General features: G+C 37.6%; 5 protein-coding genes across 5 annotated transcripts; 3 read left to right on the top strand and 2 right to left on the bottom strand.

The window, feature by feature from the left end:
* The first annotated feature begins 149 nt into the window (after positions 1-149).
* On the top strand, positions 150-1,500 carry LOC140793815 (cytochrome b5-like). The gene is made up of 4 exons (XM_073145528.1): positions 150-289; positions 377-466; positions 939-1,005; positions 1,151-1,500. The coding sequence occupies exons 2-4, from the start codon at positions 380-382 to the stop codon at positions 1,399-1,401; spliced, it is 405 nt and encodes a 134-aa protein (XP_073001629.1). The 5' UTR covers positions 150-289; positions 377-379; the 3' UTR covers positions 1,402-1,500.
* A 159-nt stretch (positions 1,501-1,659) lies between these two features.
* On the bottom strand, positions 1,660-4,941 carry LOC140793814 (rab GTPase-activating protein 22-like). The gene is made up of 5 exons (XM_073145527.1): positions 4,442-4,941; positions 4,213-4,348; positions 4,078-4,127; positions 3,681-3,734; positions 1,660-3,315 (listed from the first exon to the last, which is right to left on the bottom strand). Exons 1-5 carry the CDS (start codon positions 4,618-4,620, stop codon positions 2,067-2,069), a joined length of 1,668 nt encoding a protein of 555 aa, XP_073001628.1. The 5' UTR covers positions 4,621-4,941; the 3' UTR covers positions 1,660-2,066.
* A 1,647-nt stretch (positions 4,942-6,588) lies between these two features.
* On the top strand, positions 6,589-7,263 carry LOC140793533 (uncharacterized). Its single transcript, XM_073145053.1, has one exon. The coding sequence runs from the start codon at positions 6,637-6,639 to the stop codon at positions 7,099-7,101; it is 465 nt and encodes a 154-aa protein (XP_073001154.1). The 5' UTR covers positions 6,589-6,636; the 3' UTR covers positions 7,102-7,263.
* A 170-nt stretch (positions 7,264-7,433) lies between these two features.
* On the top strand, positions 7,434-11,244 carry LOC140793531 (heat shock 70 kDa protein, mitochondrial). The gene is made up of 6 exons (XM_073145051.1): positions 7,434-7,692; positions 8,391-8,467; positions 8,560-8,638; positions 8,742-9,308; positions 9,419-10,039; positions 10,421-11,244. The coding sequence occupies exons 1-6, from the start codon at positions 7,630-7,632 to the stop codon at positions 11,033-11,035; spliced, it is 2,022 nt and encodes a 673-aa protein (XP_073001152.1). The 5' UTR covers positions 7,434-7,629; the 3' UTR covers positions 11,036-11,244.
* A 167-nt stretch (positions 11,245-11,411) lies between these two features.
* Positions 11,412-14,121, bottom strand: LOC140793532 (pyridoxal reductase, chloroplastic). The gene is made up of 8 exons (XM_073145052.1): positions 13,898-14,121; positions 13,580-13,808; positions 13,357-13,450; positions 12,829-12,952; positions 12,385-12,486; positions 12,124-12,275; positions 11,949-12,042; positions 11,412-11,718 (listed from the first exon to the last, which is right to left on the bottom strand). Exons 1-8 carry the CDS (start codon positions 14,069-14,071, stop codon positions 11,533-11,535), a joined length of 1,155 nt encoding a protein of 384 aa, XP_073001153.1. The 5' UTR covers positions 14,072-14,121; the 3' UTR covers positions 11,412-11,532.
* Positions 14,122-21,905: the final 7,784 nt, after the last annotated feature.

The following is a 21,905-nucleotide window of genomic DNA, read 5'->3' as shown; positions in this document are numbered from 1 at the left end:
CTCCAAAAACCTTCAATCCAAGTGGCCCAACCTTCTCACATCTAATCCCAAAAGACGTGTAAATAGTACACAATAATTAATAATAATGAGGTAGTGGCTAAATAGTTGCCATTGCCGACCCACAACTAAAATTAGTTGTCTCTCACATCAATTTAAAACGATGGGCATTCTCGTAAATCCCTACTGTCACACATAATGCCATAATCTCGTCTCTCTCTCTCTCTCTCTATAACAAGCAATCCAGATGCCAAGAACTCGGGAAACAGAGCAAGAAAAATAAACAGAAAGAGTACATAATTCTTTTTTTCTTTTCCCTCTATCTTTCTTTCTTTGATCTAAAATGTTGGATTTTATTTTTATGTTTATTTTTGCGCAGGCGATGGCGGGGAATCGCGAAGTGTATGGCTTCGGAGAGGTCACGAAGCACAACGTCGCTAAGGATTGCTGGCTCATCATCTCCGGAAAGGTCTAATCTCTTCTTGGATTTGTTTATTTTAGTTGAAAGATTTAGATTTCGATAAGGTTTTTTGCCCCGGTTGTTTGAGACTGGTGTATGATATTGCTGCTAATGGTAGGTATTTTTAAGCCCTCGTTCATAAGGAGGTGTCTTGAAGCTTTTGATTTTCTCATGATCATTTGTTAACTTTTCATTTGTATCATGAGAAAGATAATACCACAGATCTTGAAAGGAAAAATATAGGTAAATACTAAGTTGAGATCACTATAAGAATCAACAATTTTGAATCATATGATTTCTACCTTATGCTAGTTTACTTCAGCATAAATTTATTTTTGTTGGCCCTCGTACTTCTCCAATGTATCTCTAATGTTCTAATTTTGATGAGATAATCAATTGATTCAAAAACTTAAATTGTTAAGTAATGAATCAATAATTTTGAACTTCTCACTACTTATATAAACACAAACTCATGCTTCAGGTGTATGATTTATCGCTATTCATGGACGATCATCCCGGAGGCGATGATGTCTTACTAAATTCAACTGGTAAGAATTCACCTTGGTCTCTCAATCTTCAATACCTAATAAATAATTCTCCTTTTGCTTCACAGTGGTTGTTCCAAAAGACTCCTCTGATAGCCCAAAATGTATGTGAACTTCCTCTCTCTGACAAAATACTAATTTTTTGCAGGCAAAGATGCAACCATTGATTTCGAAGATATTGGTCATAGCAATTCTGCCAAGGAGATGATGGAAAAGTACTGCATAGGGGAGATAGATTATGCAACTATTCCAGCAAATAGTGGCAATGTAGGGCCTCAGAAAGTATCAGAAAATGCGGAGAAAAGCTCACATTACACTCTCAAAATATTACAGTTGATTGTTCCCCTTTTTATCATGGGCTTAGCATATGCTATTCGTTATTTAGCTAAGGCAGAGTAGTCTAATATTGTATCTCGTGTTTCTCCAAATTCTTTGCTTTCAAGTTCTTGTGCTAGCTTATTGCAACAATTAAGCTCTCAAATGACTTACTAACACTTACTTTTTTTTGTTTTGCCTCCAATATTTTGAGAATCTACTATAGGAAGTGATTAATTTCTCATTCAACTATCAATAGATTAGTAAGAGAAAAACGGAATGAATAGTATTTCTCAAGACACTGTATTCCATGAAATTTCTCTCATGAAAGTAAACAAGAAATAGAGACAACAATCACAAAGACATACTTTCAATTATATTTGGGCAAAATTATCATAGAAATGAAGAAAGATAAACAAAATCTAGAGTAAAATACAAACTTCTTTTGGTGAAAACAACTCGGGTTACGTGCAAGATAGGCAGAGGAACACCCTAAAGAAAGATGAACCAACAGATGCAAGATATTGATACTCTGATGACTTTTATTGTTGTTGTATACAATCTAGTACTTCAAGACAAAATCTTGTTTTGCAAAAGTGGCTTCAATCTGGGTCTTCCAAACCTTTGAATTTATAGCGCATTATGTTCTGCTTCACACAGCAGGTATATAACCTGATAAAAGGTAAATAAAAGAATCAACAGATGGAAGATGTATCAAAGTAGATCAGGAGAGGCCCCAGCAAGTCTTTTTACTCAATCTTGTCGTGAAGGGTTACCACAAGATCATGTGCATCATCTAAAAGCTTCCAGATATCCAAATGCCCCGCCATGCTGTTGCACTCTCGTATGATCTCATCCATGCTGCTATACCTCTCTATTATTAGTTTCCTCTTTTGCAAGACAGATGCTGCAATTGCATACAGCAGCAAGTCATCTGTTGGTGGAGCTCGCAGCCGTATCCATGCAGACTTTCCAATACCTGCCCGATTTGCTGCCTGATCTGCCCACATCACCTCCCACAAACAAAGAGTCTGCTCAAAATTTAGCTCCCTCCGAAACATAATGACAACCATTCTGTATACAAAGAAGCAGTCCTCAGCCTGAAGCTTCTCCAAATGTCTGTACAGGTGTGAGTCCTTGTGTTTAATTATCTTCGATACAATATTAAGCTGTCTCCTTATGCCCACTTCATCGAGCCTAAAATTGTGACGGGCTTTCCTCATAAAACCCACGAAGCACCAGAAGGCCTCATAATCCTCCTCCATTACGGCAAGTATTGGTGAAAGGAGATCACTCATTCCTTGGCAATAGCCAATTTCTGGATCATAAAGTGCATATGCCTCGAGTATGGCAACCAGGCGCGCCGCGTGATAGATCCTGCAAGGCTCCAAATGGTCATAGTCTTTTAAACCAACGGCTACCGCAGACTTAATTGCATTGTCCTCAGATACTGCTGCTTGGGATGGAGAGTAAACTACCCATTCTGCATTTGCTCGAACAGCATCTAGACGAATGATACGCTGCCATGTGGCAAAATCCTCCGATGCTCGACGAGACTGAGTAACATCTTCTTTGGCAGAAGCAACCTTATTTACGTTGGCATCATTTTCCATACTCTCACCCAAGGCTGAGAAAGTAGGCAAGCTTTCTGGCTCTTCATGAGTGGATGATCCGGAATCAGAGCATTCACTCTCCCCCGATATTTCATCTACATGAGTTATAGAACTCTTGTCTTCCTCCTCCATGTTACTTAAGTTCAAGGGAGAAGTTTTATCAGAAATTGGCAGCCCTGCATTACTGCTAGAGCCTTCATCATGCATTTGTAGTGCTGTATTGCCATCACCAGAGTTCTCTTCAGAACCAAAGGATCCATGGTTCTCATCAAAATTAGGGCGCTCCATGCAGTTGTTTTTAGCGGTTCCCTTTAAATCCTGGCCCCCATTATTATTCATCGTGGAAATCCGTCGGGAATGTTTCCTCAGTTTCATATATTCTTTCCTGTATCAGTTTGTCCAGTACTCACAGCATAAGTGTATAAAATATAAACTAAGTTTCATAATGACGCGAAAGAGCACGCTATTATCACACTATATTTTCTTGGATACTCATTGCATATGGAGTAGTAGATTTCAGAATTCAGATATAAAAGTAGACTTCTAGGTGAATGAATCACTACCAATGGAACATCAAACTCCTCTTTTGCATTTTCTCCTGCAACATTTATGAGAACAAGAGGACATTTTCGTCTCGAATACCACTTAGCTCTTACTAATGACTCATTATATGAGCACTTAAGATCCATCTGACTAGACATAGATTAATAAGAAAATTATGGAAATGAATCTACAGTTAGGTCCACATACCTTTTCGTTGCTCTAATATTATTTCTCTCAGCCTCTGAACTGTCTAGGTTGTACCTGCAATGGAAGTTAAAATATAAAGTAGACGTACAGATATCCTCTTCAAATGGATAAATAATGAAAAGAGATATCCACGCATACAAGTTAAGATAAAATCCTGATTTCATGATGAACAATTTCAACACTTAATTAAAAAGAGGACATTCAATATCATTGTACCTATCTAAGAGAAATCTTGCATAAGATAAAATCTTCTAATAAGATGAGCTTCATGCAACCCCAAGGCACATATGAACCAAAGATTCTAATAAAGCATGAACCAAACAACCATAACAAAACGCTACTTAAAATCCATTACTGAAATGTATTAAATTTGGGATGTCAGTAAGAGAGAACTTACATTCCAAGAAGGAACGGCCAAACTTCTGCCCTGATGCTTGGATCGATTCCCTTATAAGATAATGGCAACCAGTAAGGGAAGAAAGAATTAATGCAGAGAAAATCAGGAGAAATCAAATGCTATAAGAATTCTTACTCCACTTCGAACTTTCTTGAGAAACTTGACACCTCCATCACGGAGTGTCCCATTTGGCGCGAATAAACCCTTCCACTGCTGCCTAGTGAGCGCATGTTTTCTTCTCCTCCGAGACCAAGGAGATTTAAGACTACCTCTGCCAATATAAATTCAAGAAGCAGATCAAATTCCCTTTCTTTCTTTTTTCTTTCTTCTCAGTTTTTAGTGGAAACGTGGGTCTTGGTTTTACCTCTGGGAGGTGATCACGAGGGTGGCGGCGAGGGCGAGTCCGGCAACGGCTGTAACACCGATGGCGACGCCTGCGTGCCACCGACCGTCGGTGGGGCCCCAGATCCATCCGCCGCCGCGGGCGGCGACCGTGGCAAAGAAGGCGGTGACCCTGCGCTCGACGCAGCCACGAAACCACATCGATTTCGATCCAAAACCGATCTCGATTAGACCATTCAAGAGCCGACGACTACACCCGCGAGTTCTTTACGAACCCTACCGACCAGTCTCAGATTCGCCTCTTCTCCTTCTCTCTCTCACTCGCTCTCTAGATGTTTAGGCTTGTGAAGTCCACCGACGACTCGATGTCAATTTGGAGAGCGTCGAGCTGACATTAAAATCTAGAGAGAAGTTTTGGAATCTTTGGGGAAGGGTGCGATGGAGGTCTACGAAAGGGAGAAGCCTCCCCATTTTTCCTTCTTCTTTTTCCTTTTAACTTTTTCTTCTATTCCATAGGTAAGTAAAGGCAAACGTATGAGATCGTGGCAGAAATTAGCATATTTGTTGACATGGGACTATTCCAACCATGCGTTCGCCGCACTTGGTAGGTTTTTTTTTTTTTGTATCAGTGAGTAACCCTAGACTAGATATGGGCTAAATAAAAGTCTAATTCTTTTTAGATATAAAGTCACTTATATCCACCAAACTTTTAGCTATCTATTTTAGGCTTTAAGCTAAATGACTCACCGAATAATTGCTCAGAATTAAACTAAGCCGAAATCTACTTCAAGCTATTGTCCTATAGAACTGCTCCTCCAAGCTAATCGTACCGTCAAGCTATTAATTCAATCAAGTTAAACTAATAAACTATCAAATAATTTCTCCATAATATTATTTCGGGTTATAATCGAACTATAACCTCCTTGGTTATGGAGAAGATACTTATCAACTCTATTAGAGTTGGTCATCGCACTCGAGGATGAATTTATAAATAATGTTATATCTAAAAATACTTACAATTTTAATAAATATATTAGTAAATAGCTATTAAATTTGTCATCAAATTAGTAAAACCAAAAGTGGTATAACTCCCTTCCAATGACGTAGAGCTCAGAGGTCCCCTTCTTTCTCATTGGCGGTAGAGAAATTGTGTTTTTTTTTTTAAATTTTGACATCCATTCTAACTGCATGAATGTCACAATACAATATATTAGCATAGATTAGTATATAGAGAATCTACGTAAGATAATTTATTATTAAAATATTATAATTAAATATTGTTGAAGTAGAAAACAACACACCAAACATTCTCTAAATGGATGTCAAAATGCAACACATCAGTTCAGATTAATACATAGAGATTTTACATGAAGAAATCTATTATCTAAATACTTGCTTCATTAAATATAACTTAGTACATGTTTGACTGACCATATTATACCTTTAATTTCATTAAATATAACTTCATTAAATATAGATATCAGAGTGTTACTTTAATATTTAATATAACTAATGAAGTATAAGTTTTTTAAATATATAATAACTGAAAAAAGGGCTAACTTGGTTATGTTATACTCTTACAAAATCTCTTATGGCGTGTACATTTCTAAAGTTGATATTTGTATATGCCATTCAAACATATATTTTTTTCTAAACAGATATCCTCTGATAAGGTTAGGCCTCAATAATTTAATATAAAAAATAAAAAATACCTTTAACTAAGAGAAATATATAAAAACACAAGAATAAGGATATATTTATCTTTTATCTTCAAACTATTCAAATTTTAATGGTTCCTTAAATTTAAAGGATGGTTTATATAAAATAAAGAGTTTTAAAGTATATGCATGTAAAAATTATATATGTAAATATCAGCATCAAAACAGTATATATGTAAGAGATTTTTAAAGGGTATATATATGCAAAAGACCAGATGTTTTAAAACAGCTAGTGCAGTTCAAATCCAAAATAACTAGTAGCACGTATTATTAGGTGATCTTATCACCAACTTCACCTCCTTGAGTCCCTTCCCCTGTTTAAATATACATCCCATTTTGGTGAACTAACTTCTACTCTAGTTAGTTCAACTTCCCGCCACCAACCCACCCTCCCTCTCTTCCAATCCTTTGTTCTATAAAACCCCACCAAATAACCTCCAAATCTCCCACAACATCAACTCAACCCCAATACACCCCCAATCATCACCAGAATCCTGCAATGGGCTCCCTCACCGTGGCCGACAAACAGAGGGAAGGTGCGGAGATCATCTACGGCGCCGACGAGTGCTACAACCACTCCTTGGAGCTCCTCAAAGCTCTCGGCTTCCCGGAAGGCGTCCTCCCCTTAAAAAACCTCGACGAATGTGGCCTCGTTCGCGAGACGGGCTTTGTCTGGATGAAGCAGAAGGTCCCGTACGAGCATTTCTTCAAAGGGACTAACACTAGAGTCAAGTACGACACGGAAGTGACCGCGTACATTGAGGACAAGAGGATGAAGAAGATGACAGGGGTGAGGTCGAAGCAGATGCTGCTGTGGGTGCCTATCGTTGAGATGAGCATGGATGGAACCGAGAAGATATACTTCAAGTCGGCGGTCGGGATCGGGAGGTCGTTCCCGGCGTCGGCCTTCGCCGAGGAGGAGAAGGCAGTGGAGAAGAAAGCAGAGGAGAAAATAGAGGCATGAGAATGGCAGCTTCAAGATTAGTTATACTTTGTTGTTTTAAGGCAAGCTGGTTCTAACTATGGAGATTGTGTTTATGTGAAGGGTGTATTCGTGCATTTCAGTAGTGTATTTCCAAATTTGAGTTATAAAATAAATTGGTTCATCTTATGTAGTTTTTATAAATTGGTTCTTTTTTTAAGGGAAAAAAAGAGAAATATTTTATTTGCAAAAAAGTCCAGTAACTATTATGAACCGAATAATAAAATAACGGATCCGGGTTCAAGATAAATGCATATCCATTCAAACTCGAATACGAATTTAGACGGAAGAGTATTTTCCGACCCGTTTCCGCTTCTTCTCTGGAGCATTCCACACTCTTCCAGGGCCTCGAGAACCGCTCTTTCTTCATACCAAGCTTCGTCTTGGCTTACACTAATAACTGAAAATTTAAAAGGGAAGGATCGAAGGAGCTCAAAAAATCTTCGAAATCAGAAGTTAAACCCTATTTTTCTTCTTCTAATCGAATCCTCCTTGACGAGAAGGATAGCCATGGCTACATCGGTGGTTCTCCGAGCGATGAGGCGGAGGGAACTGTACTCTCCGCTCGGATCCGTATGATTCGTTTCCTACCCTTTCGGATTTGAACATTTTGATTAAGATCTTATACTGCTAGTATAGGATCATTTTCATGTAGTATCGAGCTCTTATTTTTGCAAAGTTCTCCTTTTCATATGATGTATATCTAGATTTTATGTTTATCGTAGTTTTAGGATGCCTTTTAGTGTTGGTATTGGAATTTTCGGTGCCAATATTTATTGATCAACATCATCACTTAATATTACTTTTTTTTTCTTCTGGTTAAAAAAAATGTATTTGATTTCGAGAATCGATAACATAGTGTTCAGTTTGAAGTGCTTGTCTCCCTGGTCATATTTTAAGAAGGGCATAACGAGTCTGTGGCTCTTACTGTTGTTCGTGTACCATTTAACTGAGAAAACAAATTCAAGATAGGTTATCAAGGTTAGTAAGCATGTACGTTCTCAGGAATTTCCTAATTGGTCGCAAATAGTAAGGGAGATATCAGTGTTATTATAGTGGATTGGGCATGCTTAGCAAAAGAATTGTGATGTTTGTTATTGCTTTGCAAGCATTGCAAATCTTGCTGTCCAAAAATTGGTTTGGAATGATCAAGTGATCCTTTTAACTAGCTTTATTTGTATGATTCGCTATGTTGTCAAAGGAGTTGCTTTAAGTGATTTCAGGCGATGAATGATATATTCTCATCTATATTACTCGGTAATGTTTTGCAGTTGCCTGGCAACATAAAATCAACATGGAGTGCTTCTTATTTGGGCTGTAAATGGGCAAGTTTGGCGAGGCCATTTAGGTAGTACCAGCAGATTCGTATCAGTGCAGATTGGTCATCATAGATGTTATAATTTGTTTTTCACCTTTCTGTTTTTCCGAATTTTGATGCAGTGCGAAACCTATGGGAAATGATGTTATTGGGATTGACTTGGGAACTACAAATTCATGTGTTGCTGTGATGGAAGGAAAGGTTGGGCTTCATCTCAGTAGCACAGTTGTAGATTCATCAGTTTTTAAATGTCCTTATTCCTTAGATACCTTGTTCTGTATACTTATTCTTTTAATATATGCAGAATCCTAAAGTAATAGAGAATTTGGAAGGGTCCAGGACTACACCATCTGTTGTTGCCTTTAATCAGAAGGGAGAACTGCTTGTAGGAACTCCGGCCAAACGTCAAGCAGTTACCAACCCAACAAATACTGTATTTGGGACAAAGCGACTGATAGGTCGCCGCTTTGATGATCCCCAAACACAGAAAGAGATGAAGATGGTTCCTTTCAAGATTGTGAAGGCTCCCAATGGAGACGCCTGGGTTGAAGCAAATGGACAGCAGTATTCTCCTAGCCAGATTGGTGCATTTATTTTGACCAAGATGAAAGAAACAGCTGAATCTTACCTTGGAAAATCTGTTTCTAAGGCAGTGATAACTGTTCCAGCATACTTCAATGATGCACAAAGACAGGCTACTAAAGATGCAGGTCGAATTGCTGGACTTGATGTGCAGAGAATCATTAATGAACCAACTGCAGCGGCACTGTCTTACGGAATGAACAATAAGGAGGGTCTAATAGCAGTTTTTGATCTTGGAGGAGGAACCTTTGATGTCTCCATTTTAGAAATATCTAATGGTGTATTTGAGGTGAGTTGATGTTTTTATTCCCATAATTGTTGTTAATATTCTTTGTTTCAGAGGAGAATTCCTAGTGATTCCTGACATTTAACTGAATCTTTATTGTCTTCCCTTTCAAGGTCAAAGCAACAAATGGTGATACTTTCTTGGGTGGAGAAGATTTTGATAATGCCCTTTTGGAGTTTTTAGTAAGTGAATATAAAAGAACTGAGGGTATAGATCTTTCAAAGGACAGGCTGGCCTTACAAAGACTTCGAGAAGCAGCTGAGAAGGCTAAAATTGAGCTCTCTTCGACATCCCAGACAGAGATTAATCTTCCATTCATAACAGCTGATGCATCTGGAGCAAAGCACATGAATATCACTTTGACAAGATCAAAGTTTGAGACTCTAGTGAATCACCTGATTGAAAGAACTAGGCAACCATGCAAGAACTGTCTGAAGGATGCTGGCATATCTACAAAGGAGGTGGACGAAGTTCTTCTTGTTGGTGGAATGACAAGGGTTCCGAAAGTTCAAGAGGTAGTTTCTGAAATTTTTGGGAAGAGCCCGAGCAAGGGAGTAAATCCAGATGAAGCTGTTGCAATGGGTGCTGCCATTCAGGGTGGCATCCTCCGCGGAGATGTAAAGGAGCTTCTCCTCTTGGATGTTACTCCTCTTTCACTTGGTATTGAGACTCTTGGTGGTATCTTTACTAGACTGATTAACAGGAATACAACTATTCCCACTAAGAAAAGCCAGGTGAGCCAAAAAAAATTCTTGTAAGCTTTCTGAAATTGCTGATCTCTAGTCTTAATCATCTGGGTAGTTTTTAGTATGCCAAGTTGCAATCAACATAATTTGATTCCCTAGAGGATGAATTGTAGCCAAACTTGCTGGTTTATGCATGACCTCCTTAATATTCGTACCTCTATTTCTTAGAATGATCTGTTGGAAAGGTTATTATTGTTTCCACAGTAGATTGCAGCCATCTTTAGTAAAGAAATCGTGTACAACATATGACCCATTATTAATTTATTATGATCAACCAGTTGCTTCTTCCTGTGTGTTGAATTATAAAGCATTCGTTTTTCACTTTACTCATAATTTTTTTAAAATGTATTGGTTGGTGTCTACCTTCAGGTGTTCTCCACTGCTGCTGACAACCAAACCCAAGTGGGTATTCGTGTACTGCAAGGTGAGCGTGAGATGGCTTCAGATAACAAGCTTCTGGGAGAGTTTGACCTCGTGGGCATTCCTCCTGCTCCTAGAGGCATGCCCCAGATTGAGGTAACATTTGATATTGACGCCAATGGAATTGTGACTGTCGCTGCTAAAGACAAGGCAACCGGAAAGGAGCAGCAGATTACCATTCGGTCCTCTGGAGGCCTCTCCGAGGATGAGATCCAGAAAATGGTCAAGGAAGCCGAGCTGCACGCACAGAAAGATCAGGAGAAGAAGGCGCTTATTGACATCAGAAATAATGCTGACACTACGGCCTACAGTATAGAGAAGAGCTTGGGCGAGTACAGGGATAAGATTCCTGTCGAGATTGCTTCGGAGATAGAGTCTGCGGTGGCTGATCTCCGCAAAGAGATGGCAGGAGATGATGTTGAGAAAATAAAAGCAAAAATTGATGCAGCAAATAAGGCAGTCTCAAAGATAGGACAACACATGAGTGGTGGCTCTAGTGGGTCTCAGGGTGGTGGTGGTGGTGATCAGGCTCCAGAGGCAGAATACGAGGAGGTTAAGAAGTGAATGACTAGAAGCTGATACGAGCTTTACCTTTTTGAAGTCGTAGTGATGGCAGAGTTTAGTAGCATCTTCTGTTTTGTTCTAGGATATAGTTCAGATTTGCTATGTTAATCTTCATCGCTAAATCAGAGATGATTATTTCCAGATACTGCTTCACTTTGTGCTTTGAAGAGTTGTAACATAATTTTACTAATCTTCTACCTTACGAAGTCTGTGATGCCGTCTTTGCGAATAATTTTGCCAATGCTGGACGAAGTCTCTTCCTATCAGAGTAGGTGGATAGAGGGATTATTCTGATACAAGATGTCCTGGTTTCTATGAATAACTCAACGTCAGTCTCATTAGACTAAACTAGAATAACATCAATTTCAACTTGCAGTTTTCAGTAAGATGAATATCAATCGATTTCCTATTAAGCCAGATCTGCCTGTATGGTATACATGGAAATTAATCAAGAAGAAAAAAACCAAAAAAGAGTGAAGTCAAGTAAGAAAGTAGATTCATGAGGTCTGGAAGATATTCTGTATCATTTTAGTTGGAGAAGCCTTCGCTGCAGAATCCAACTCAAGAATCTCATTTGAGCTCAGTCGCCAGCCAAGTGAACCCAAGTTTTCCTCAGCTTGTTCGACTGTCTTTACACCAGGTATGGGAATGGCTCCTTTGCAAATGCACCAGTTTATTGCGACCTGCATAGAGATGAAACAATAAACCTTATCAGATATTGAGAAATGACGCATTTCATTTGGTATATGGTTGGATGGCTCTGGACCTAGTAATTAATTTTCCGCAACATCCGTTACCGCGATGAGATAATGCATCAGTTCTTTCACTAAATTCGTGCTATTTTCTCATTCACATAATAAGGACCTAGTGTATGTACAGAATTTATAGATGTTATAGAAACACAAGCACTTACTTGTGACATGGTTTTTCTCCTTCTTTCTGCAATTTTGTTCAGTGAACTGAGTAAAGGATCCAATCCTGGAAGAATCTGACGAAATAAGAGACCTCTGCATAATGACAAGTAGTTTATTTTCTTATTTATAGCTTCAATGATTTAAATACTCTCTTAGTAAAGTTACACTAAATACCGTGGTCCACTTGGAAGTTTAGAAGTTGTATATTTGCCGGTGAGCATTCCTAATCCAAGTGGGCTATATGCAATCAGACGGATACCCAAAGAATCACAGACTGCTTTGAGTTCCATTTGCTCAGCACCCATACTCAACAGGGAGAATTGCACCTGCCGCATGAATTACGCAATTTAAATTAGACGTTAACAGGCAAACAATATGCCATTTCATGATGTAACTCATGAACCAAGTGGCCGTTCCAGCCAGTTAGAAATGCACCTGAACTGAGCACAGAGGAACTCCTCGAGCCTTCAGGTAATCGTGAATCTTTATAAGTTGCTTTGGCCCATAATTGCTAACACCAACAGCTCGGACAAGGCCCTATAACCTCTATTGTGTCAGCACATATATCGTATCATTAAGCGTTGCATTCATTTCTGTAAACAGTGCATAGAGATACACTAACCATAAAAGAAACATAAGCGGTAAAAGGATGACAACACAACTGACACTTAAGTCCCACGGTCTTCTCATTATATAGAATCTAATGGTACAGTGTTGTCCGTTTTCCAATTATGTTCCAGGTAATGCTTAAGGAGCACCAAGTCAATATAACTATATAACAATCTCTTTATGTAAAATATTTTCCACACAAAGCTGTTGCATGATGTTACAGTGGTAAAAACTGAAACTTCAATCTGTGTACTATTGAAATATAATGACCTTTTCATACATTGCAACTAAGCCATCCCACAGAGCCAGCTCTTGTAGAGGAGCATAGTTTGCAGTCGACCAATGCAGCTGCCCTATTCCAATTTGATCAAGTTGCATTCGATCCAATGAAGATCTGACAAAAAAAGTTTAACGAAAAGTCTAATAAGCATGCCACTCCACAATTTTAAAAGTCAACCGAAACTCAATCTCATCTATCTTTCTACCTGGGTGACAAATTTATATTGTACTATTTTGAAGCAAAAATCTCAGAAGTAGAATTCAGAATTTCACATTTTCATTAGTGTTCAGTGTAGATATTTCATGGTTGATGATACCAAGTTATGCTTGAGAAAAAATGTTGGCTTTTTCTTGAGCCAAACTCTGCTATAATTTGCTATAGTGAACCATTAGTAATTATTTCAAAAAACTTATCTTATAAACGCCTAAATTTTCCCATGCTTATATGCAATTAAGATGTGCGGATATGCGCGAAAATTGATCTATACATTAAGCAAGCAGCAAATGGATAAAATATACTTGCAGGCCCTGACAAACTGTCCCGAAGTCAGGCGCCAAGGATATGCAGCAAACTTTGTTGCAATGACAACATCATCTCGAATTTTATTCTGTCCTGTAACAAAAATAGGAATACCTGATGAACATCTAGTGCAATGTCCAATTCATAAAGATGAAGAAAAAATTATGTACAAATACCTCTTATTAAGAATCAAAAGCATAAGTGGTCATAATTTCTTCTGACCTTTAAATTCACGAATGAATTTTCCAAGAAGCCTTTCACTCTGCCCATTAAATCTTCCAGTCCCATAGGAATCAGCAGTATCAAAAAGATTAATTCCATTTCTTACAGCCAAATTGAACACCTCTTGGAGACCACCATCCATGTCCTCTTGATAACCCCAGAGCAGCTGGTTTCCCCAAGCCCATGTTCCAAAACCCATGGGAGAAACATAGAGGGGACCAATTTTAACCTAGTATTAAACAAATCCAAACATCACATTATGCAAGGATAAAATTCGAGTTAAAAGAAGAGAAAAGAGAAGAGGGGAAAGGTGGAAACTTTTTCCCATGGCCAGAAGAGAGGGGCGCCGAGTTGTAGAGGGAGGCGGGGAGGCTTGCCGGCTGTGATTGGCCCAGGCTGCGGAACCATTTCTCTCGACGCCCTAATGACGTGTCTGCCACGTGGATGTGCGGCGGTGATCGGCGCAGCCGTCGTCGCCGACCTCAACGCCATGGTGGTGGAGCTGCTCCAGGTGAGTTCTCTTCCCTCCGTCCTTTAGATAACGCCACGCGAGCAGTTGCTAGTATAGTAGAATTTGGCACGCGCGATACACGTGCAGTTAGGTAACATTAAAATCTGTACTCCATTCCTTATATTAATGCTTACTTTTTAGAAAATTTATTAAAATCCACCTTATGTTTTAATGTTTATTATCATCATTCACACTCTACCAAATGAAAATTTATTATTCCACTATTATATCATAAATTTAATGCATATAATGTTACTTTTTCTAACAAATAATTATCATATCAGATGAGTTAAATTAACTATAAATATGAAAATGATCTTAATAATATTTTTGATTAATTTTTAAAGTTAGAAAAAAAAAAAACAAAAAGGGAACAAAACTTTTGAGGCCAGATGGGAGATATTTTAGCCTTTTATTTTCAAACGCATTTAACAATTCATCATTCTATCAGTTGTTAGGGTTAAAATTTAACTCAAATTTTTTTGAGACATTAAAAAGTAGAATGCATGAAAGATTAAACGTGGGATGTTTTAAATAAAATTTTCTTAATACTTTTATGTGGCCCTGTTCCTCAAGAATGATTCTTTATTTTTATTGGGGTTAATTTTACAATAGTCAATAGACTAACGGAGCTCAAATGAGAAGTATTCAACAGGCATTGTTCAAAGTCTGAATCACATTATTTCTCTCCCAAAAAAAGTTCAAACCACAATATCCTATAAGAAAACAAGAAGAAGGAATTAGAACGGAATTCTACAACATCCTCCACTAAATTTATTTTTCTTTGCTTTCAATTCTATCGAAGTGCAGACCTCACCACCACTCACAAGTAGTCTCATACTGTTGCTCTATTGATGCAAGTCTGCCACTCTCGATCCACATCGCTTAGGTTTCTTAATTTCTTGGTCATCCGAGCACGCCACAACTCCAGTATTGTTTAATGACTTAATTAGCAACTCGGTCAGCTTTTCCAACTGCACGTAGTCACATAAAAATGTAAAGAAATCTATAAAACTGGCTGCTAGCTATCTACTTAGATTATTACTGACCTGCTTGATTAGTATTTGCTTCTCTGTCTACAACCAGTCTACACATGAGAGCAGTGAGTCGTAGTTGTTTTGCAATAAAGAGTACACCCAGCTCTCTTGTTCTGGAACCAAATCGGTACTGTCTAAGCTGCAAGCCGAGCTCGTTTGCCAGTTGAAGCTTTCTTCTAGGGTCCAGCTTTGCCTGGGAGTCGAATGTTGATTCCAGTGACTAGATTCACTCCTCGCTAAATCTCCTCTTCTTGCTACACTGCAACTGAAGGTATACGAGAGGTACATAACTACGTTGTTTAATTAATAGAATATTAGATGGGATGTTTAGGCCAATGGAGACTCATACCGTGGAGTTTCTGCCACCCTAATTATAATTGAAGTTGTTATCAAGGACTCAGTGGCGTGCGAGCTTCTCTCTCTCTCTCTCTTTAAGATGGGAGTTTTGTGTATTAGAGTTAAAATGTATCCCTTTGTTTAAGTGATTACTAGTCAAATTATAAGTTAGGAGTTACCTTTTTATTTCATTGCTACATGGTAGAAATTAATAAGAGTGTATACTATAGGAGGTGAAAACTCATTTATTGGTTACAATGCAGGCACACACATTGCCCCTCCTATTTGATACAAGAATGGAGTCTAACTCCGGAAGTAGTAGGTCATTTTGATCCCACAAGAACCACCGGCAGTTTTCCTCCCTAACTTAACTGGCCAAATTGGCTGCGCTATTAACTTCTCTATAAGATCTGAAGAAACTTTACATATCTATTACGAGGACAAAATTGAGTAGCAATTATTTAACATCACCCCTGAGCCGCCACGGACTAACTTCCTCTCCCATGAACATCTTGATCAACGAACTCTTTGCATGTCAAGATTAGAGATTTGATGCTGACGAGGCAGCGTACTTCTTATAGAAGTAAAGAAAACGTAAAAAGAGGCTGCTCTATTTCTGTCGAGTTTTGAGTGATTTATGTTCCTATACTTCTAGGAGATATTTCAGAGGATCTATAGACTGTAATAGCTCTCGTAGTATATTCCCATTTTTAAACCTATTTAGGTATCCCACGAATGCCAAAACTTTTCTTCAGAAATATATATATATACCAAAGATTCAAAACGAGGATGGGGTCATGTAATGATGCTAAAATGTAGATGGATATTTGCAAAAAGAACAAAGATTTTTAATGGAAAGTCATGGGTGCAAGACTCCCATGACGAAGCATCAAAATACGAGATCTTTTTCTTTTAAAAAAAGGTTTTATAGTTTCAAGGACGAAAAAGGCATCATTGTGCAACCCAAGAACTATTTTGTGTGCTATCTGTGAGACGTTTGACAGTTTGTCGTAGTTAACAAACAGAAGATGTTGCAAAGAAACTCACGAATGCATTGAGAATTAATACTTAAGCTTAAGAGAATCTTTTGAGACCATCAAGAACGTCTAACGAATGGATACGATATTGCTAGCAAATTACTAACAATTGTCGCCAATAAGTGCAATAGATTCGTTTTATATTTCCTTTCTCAGCTCATATAATGTAAGAATAGCAAGGACTTGACGATCTTGAGATCATAAATTGCAAAAGTTCATAGCCTGCATAAGAGATTTATATATAGCAGACATCGATCGTTAGAAATCACCATATCGTAACAGCGTAGAAGATCTCTTAATGAAGGTCCAAAAGAAAAAGATCGAACTTAGTGTTTGCAGCTGAAATATCATGAAGATCGTGCAAAAACTGGAGAAAAAAACTTGCTAAAACGAAAAGAAAAGAAAAGAGAATGCCCTTCAATCAAAAGGTAATGATGGTAAACTTTCCACTTCCTGTCAGAAAAAGAAACCAGAGGAAGTAAACAGCAGAGAGAGAGAGAGAGAAGAGAGAGAGAGAGAGAGAGAGAGAGAGAGAGAGAGAGAGAGAGAGAGTCCAAAAGCAACATCATGATTACACCAATCTGCTCCGGATCATATAAACGGGAAGCTATGACTGAGGGGAATGAAGCCTGGTCCGAGATGACAAAGAAGACCAAAGTATATAAATATATATATACACACAAAAGAAACTCTAATCTTATTGTCATCCTCGAGCCAGACAACATTCCCCTCAAAGTAAAAGCCTCCTCTTCTCCTCTCCATTGCTTTCGGGTTCTTTCATGGGGGTTGAGAGGGAGCGAGAGGGGGGTATCTATAGAGTTGGATTCATGGGGGTGGTCATGATAGGTGAAATGATTACGCCCAAGGGGGGTGGGTCAATAAAGAGGGGGGGATGGTGGAAAAAAATTAATACACGAGCCAGAGCGGCAGAGGCCGGCCCTTTCAAAGAAATCACCCCGGCCTCGTTGGCGGCTCTATCCGCCGTCGGTTTCGATCTGGACGGTGGAGATGGCGGGTTTAAAAAGGACGCAGCAAACCCTAGAGAGAGTTAAGGACGGGGAGCAAGAGATGGGGGAGTGGTTGAGGGAGGTGTGTGTGTGTGTGTGTGTGTGTGTGTGATGCGAGTCCCAAGGGCTCTAAACGCGCGGGATTCCGTGGAAACTTTATTTATTTGTGTTGTTTTTTTAATCTCTCTCTTCTTACTTCTTACGTTGGAGATTTGGTATAATAAAAGAATCTTGGAGAATCTTATAATATGTCTCATAAGATATTCCTTTTAACTTGTTATTTTAGCTTAATTAATTGGCCGTCATCTTCTATTATATTACACTATTACCTTGTCAAGCAGGTTATATTCATCTAAATAGAGGTTAATGCTTAAAAACCAACATGAGTTAAAACTCTTTTATTTCTAGCTAAGCAATTTATCACATCTAAGTCAAATATCACATCATCTTTGTCACCTTGTTATTACTACTACTCTTTGTCTAATTGTTTTTAGCTTTTACTATCTCTCATCTCTTTTATTTCCACCTCGCGTGTTGCGCTGTGGTGGTACTTTATAACAAGGATTCGGTGCCCACAAGTTGAAAAATATGCACGAGTGAGAATGGATAGGAGATGTTAAATAAAATGAGAAGAAAAATGTGAGTTTAAGACCAAATTAAGTATAATTAAAATTTTGATGAATAGTAGAGATGTTTTGGATTTTATTAATTGATTAAATTTACCTCGGAATATTATTAAGAAAATTAAAAGTAAAATGCAATGGTAGAATAATAAATACTTATTTGATAATGTATTAATGCTAAAACATAACAAATTTTTAACTATCATATCCGCTGATTTCATACAAGAATACAATATATATATATAAATTTAGATATTATTCTTCAATATAGATAAAACTTAGATATAGAAGGGAATCAAAATGGATTTTACCTCTTAAAACTCTTTTAATTTGGTTTGGAAAAAAAGAAGAAAAAGAAACATAAATAAACTAAAGTATTGCGCTGAGCCACGTGGCTTCACTATTTGCAAATAGCCGTGCAACCAATTGGGGCCATTTTTTGAAGTTAAGAAATTATTACATGCACAAAAACAAAAACAAAAAAACTAATCGAGCCCTCCTCGTCTGTCGTGCCGATTGTTTATCACCGATTTGAACTCCAAAACGCCGACATTGACAGGTAGATGCCTCGCCCTACTCGACGACTTTCTGGCCCCCATGCAATTCCTCGCCGGTGAATTCATCCCCTTCGCTCGCTTCAAATAATAATACACAATTTAGACATTATTGTCGCATAATATAGTGTTGGTTGTATCGCAATTTATGGGTATTAAGGTCGGTGTTGTGTATAGAATTATTTAAGAAACTAATATCAGAGTAAGAAAAATATATGATGATAAAAGAAAAATAGAGACTGTTTTAAATACATTTTTTTTTTTTTTGAAAAGAAGAGAAGAGAGAAAGAATGAGGACAAGAAAAAGGAGGTACAAATAAAAGAATCCAACTGTGGTGGAATGGGATGAGGTGGTCTAAAATGGTATTCTAGTCCTTGTGGTTATTCTAAGAGCACATATTCCTTACAACGACATTGACTTTAAAAATATTCTTTTCCTTCTATCTACAGAGAGTGGTGCAACTTTGCAGAGTTGTAATTAGCTAGCTAGCGTTTCCTCTAGGCTGGTAATTAGGACTTTCCATTAATGGGGCAGGTTAATGTGGTGTCATACGGGATATCATGAAGGTCATCAATGGTACGAAGGGTACTCAAAGTTATTAAATATAATTAATTACTTAATTAATGGCACAAAGTTTGTCCATCTATTACGAAATAGTGGGGGGTAATAGTGGTGAAGGGTGTCATCAACTTTTTTTCACCATATGATCCCCAGTTTAATGTTAATTAAGCACTCAGGTATTCCTTTCTTTCTTTCTTTTAATAATGAAATAGAGTGCATGATTGACTAGAGTCACTGCACTACTACATTTCATACACGTAAAGACTTGTATAATATACTACAAACCAATAATTGGAAAGAATCTAATAATTATAGGCTATATATGTCTGTGTGTGTGTGTGTCCAAAATCCATGCAATGCATCTCCAATTCTCCATGCAGCACCACTGGAACAACCCTTCTCATCTTTCTCTTGTATATGCTGATCCAGACTAGAATAGTTAGAGTAATATATATATATGTACAGATATAACTTGCAGGCAATAATATTAAAATTAATATCATAGTTTAAATTATTATAAAATAGTGGTGAATATATATACACCGAATGTCTATAGATTTTAGTAATTATAATGTAAGTTGTAACCGTTCTCATCCCTCCTTACGTGGAGATGCAATTAAAGAGGATGCATGTGGTCTTCTTTATTGGAGGGCGTGTGAGCTTGGTTTGGTGCATCCAAGACGACAAAATTTATATTAATGAAACGTTGTACGTAGTAGTAGTAGGGGCCAGCTTTTTGTTCAATCGTCCTTATTCATGGTTAAGCTAGCATTTATTATTCTGTTTTAGGGTTTTGGTCACCCTATGGCTATATATCTGTTGACTATTGTTGACCCATCCCACTCACCTACGAGAAAGTGAATTTTTGAAGGAAAAAAAAAAAAAAAAATATATATATATATATATATATATTGTTCATCTATTAAGATAAGGGCATTTTTATTATCTATTAAGTTAGTCAAAAATTTAATAAGCCTGGTCCGATCTAATTCATTATATATATATATATATGATTTGTAACCTAAACATATTTATTATATGCCTTTGCTGGAATTTAAATTTAAAAATTTACCAATTGAACCCGCACAATGTTATGTGTATCCGAACTAAACTAATTTTGCTAAAAAATTAAATTTAACTTTAAATTTAAAAATACTTTACCACGGGAACCCGCAGAATTTGGTAGTTTTGCTTTTGTCACATCAGTTATTTCAGAACAGTTTGTAACTGTTTTGGATAAATTCGAAAGCAAAAGTAGCAAGTTTTATCAAAACCTACAAATAAAAAAAAGTAGTTCGGTGATTAGGAGTTATAAGTTTAATTCCTTCATAAACATTAGGTTTAATATTTAATATTATTTTGAACCACTAAAGAAAAAGAAAAAAAAAGCAAATCTATTCCAGCTTAATTTCTTTTCAAATTTAAAGAAAAAAAAATCTTTCCAAGTGACTACTACTCATGCATCCAATCACTGACAGGTCAGATGGCAGTGGTCGCATTTCCACTTCCTAACTACCATCATCCAAAGTTCCGACTTTGGACTACTCCTCCCTTTGCTATTCAAGCCAATCCATTAACAAGGATGAGAGATTCGCACTGCTCAATTAATGATAAGATGCCTCATATCTCCATCGCTAGTAAGTAAACTTATAATAAATGCCATGAACTCTTACCATATAAAAAAACCAATAAGTTAACAAAGAATACAGTGGAGAGAGAAAGCTTCGATCGAGGTGCATTCCGATATGGGCGATAGAGTAGTAATCGTATCCGTGGGAGTGACTATTCTTCTCATGCTCATGGTGGTATCTAGTAAGTAGAATAAATTTTCTTCCTTCAAATGATTTACTGGTGGTAATTCTCACTTGGTTTGGATATTGGCTGGAATAAGGGTCGGATTGGGTGGACTATCCGTCGGGTATACGATGCTGCAGCGATATCCCGGTTGATAGGTGCGATCCAGAGAAGCCGGACGCGAATAAAGCTTGCAGAGATGTGTGTCACTATGGTGGGTGTAGGAAAGGAGGGCAATGCGGGTATTTGGGGTTGGGAGAGGAGAGAGGTTGCCACTGCAACTGCTAAGTTTTTAATTTATCAGAGTATAACATGAGCTTTGCCTTCTTAATCATCTAATAGAAAAAAAGAGTCGTTTCTCCGGCTTATTCGTATATGATGGTAGTTTGTCTTTCTTTTCAAGCAAATGGTGAGAACTTTTACTGTCAAAGAATGCTATTTTTCTTTTCTTTTCTTTTTTAATATAATATGAGTTGGTAGGCTAGACAAAGTGACTAAACTTCTCCGATATATATAAAGTTGATGACTGAGTTGATCATTTTAAAAAATGAGTCATAATAGACTGAGGGATACAATGCTCCAGTATATAAGTGTGGGCAGACAATACATGCAAGTGCCGTTTAGTATATACGTTCTTGCTTGTTTGATTGGCCCTAGGATGTTTCCACTGGACATATCTGCAGCTGGATATGCCGTAGACTTAATTTGATCAGTCTGCTGCTAATTATCATCACCGATTCTTTCTGCTCACACCATCAAAATTATGACATATTCCAATTTTTTTTTTTTAAAATCAAGTCTATAGACAGCATTCATTAAAGAGACTATTACAAACTAATATCAGTCCATTCCGTAACAAAGGAAT

This window comes from Typha latifolia, chromosome 8 (assembly GCF_019914945.1).
Source record: "Typha latifolia isolate L0001 chromosome 8, TyphaL0001v2, whole genome shotgun sequence".
Classification (NCBI taxonomy): Eukaryota; Viridiplantae; Streptophyta; class Magnoliopsida; order Poales; family Typhaceae; genus Typha; species Typha latifolia.
The sequence above is the reverse complement of the archived record's forward strand: the minus strand, read 5'-3'. Positions and strand labels throughout refer to the sequence as shown.

Coding starts and splice junctions, on each gene's coding strand:
- LOC140793533 (XM_073145053.1), top strand. CDS start 6,637: ATGGGCTCCCTCACCGTGGCCGACAAACAGAGGGAAGGTGCGGAGATC.
- LOC140793814 (XM_073145527.1), bottom strand. CDS start 4,620: ATGTGGTTTCGTGGCTGCGTCGAGCGCAGGGTCACCGCCTTCTTTGCC. Junction 4,128..4,212: donor TCAAGAAAGTTCGAAGTGGA/GTAAGAATTCTT, acceptor TTATCTTATAAG/GGAATCGATCCAAGCATCAG. Junction 3,316..3,680: donor AATATTAGAGCAACGAAAAG/GTATGTGGACCT, acceptor AAACTGATACAG/GAAAGAATATATGAAACTGA.
- LOC140793815 (XM_073145528.1), top strand. CDS start 380: ATGGCGGGGAATCGCGAAGTGTATGGCTTCGGAGAGGTCACGAAGCAC. Junction 467..938: donor GGCTCATCATCTCCGGAAAG/GTCTAATCTCTT, acceptor CTCATGCTTCAG/GTGTATGATTTATCGCTATT. Junction 1,006..1,150: donor TGTCTTACTAAATTCAACTG/GTAAGAATTCAC, acceptor AATTTTTTGCAG/GCAAAGATGCAACCATTGAT.
- LOC140793531 (XM_073145051.1), top strand. CDS start 7,630: ATGGCTACATCGGTGGTTCTCCGAGCGATGAGGCGGAGGGAACTGTAC. Junction 8,639..8,741: donor TTGCTGTGATGGAAGGAAAG/GTTGGGCTTCAT, acceptor TAATATATGCAG/AATCCTAAAGTAATAGAGAA. Junction 10,040..10,420: donor TTCCCACTAAGAAAAGCCAG/GTGAGCCAAAAA, acceptor GTCTACCTTCAG/GTGTTCTCCACTGCTGCTGA.
- LOC140793532 (XM_073145052.1), bottom strand. CDS start 14,071: ATGGCGTTGAGGTCGGCGACGACGGCTGCGCCGATCACCGCCGCACAT. Junction 13,451..13,579: donor ATTCATTCGTGAATTTAAAG/GTCAGAAGAAAT, acceptor TTTTTGTTACAG/GACAGAATAAAATTCGAGAT. Junction 11,719..11,948: donor GGAGAAAAACCATGTCACAA/GTAAGTGCTTGT, acceptor ATCTCTATGCAG/GTCGCAATAAACTGGTGCAT.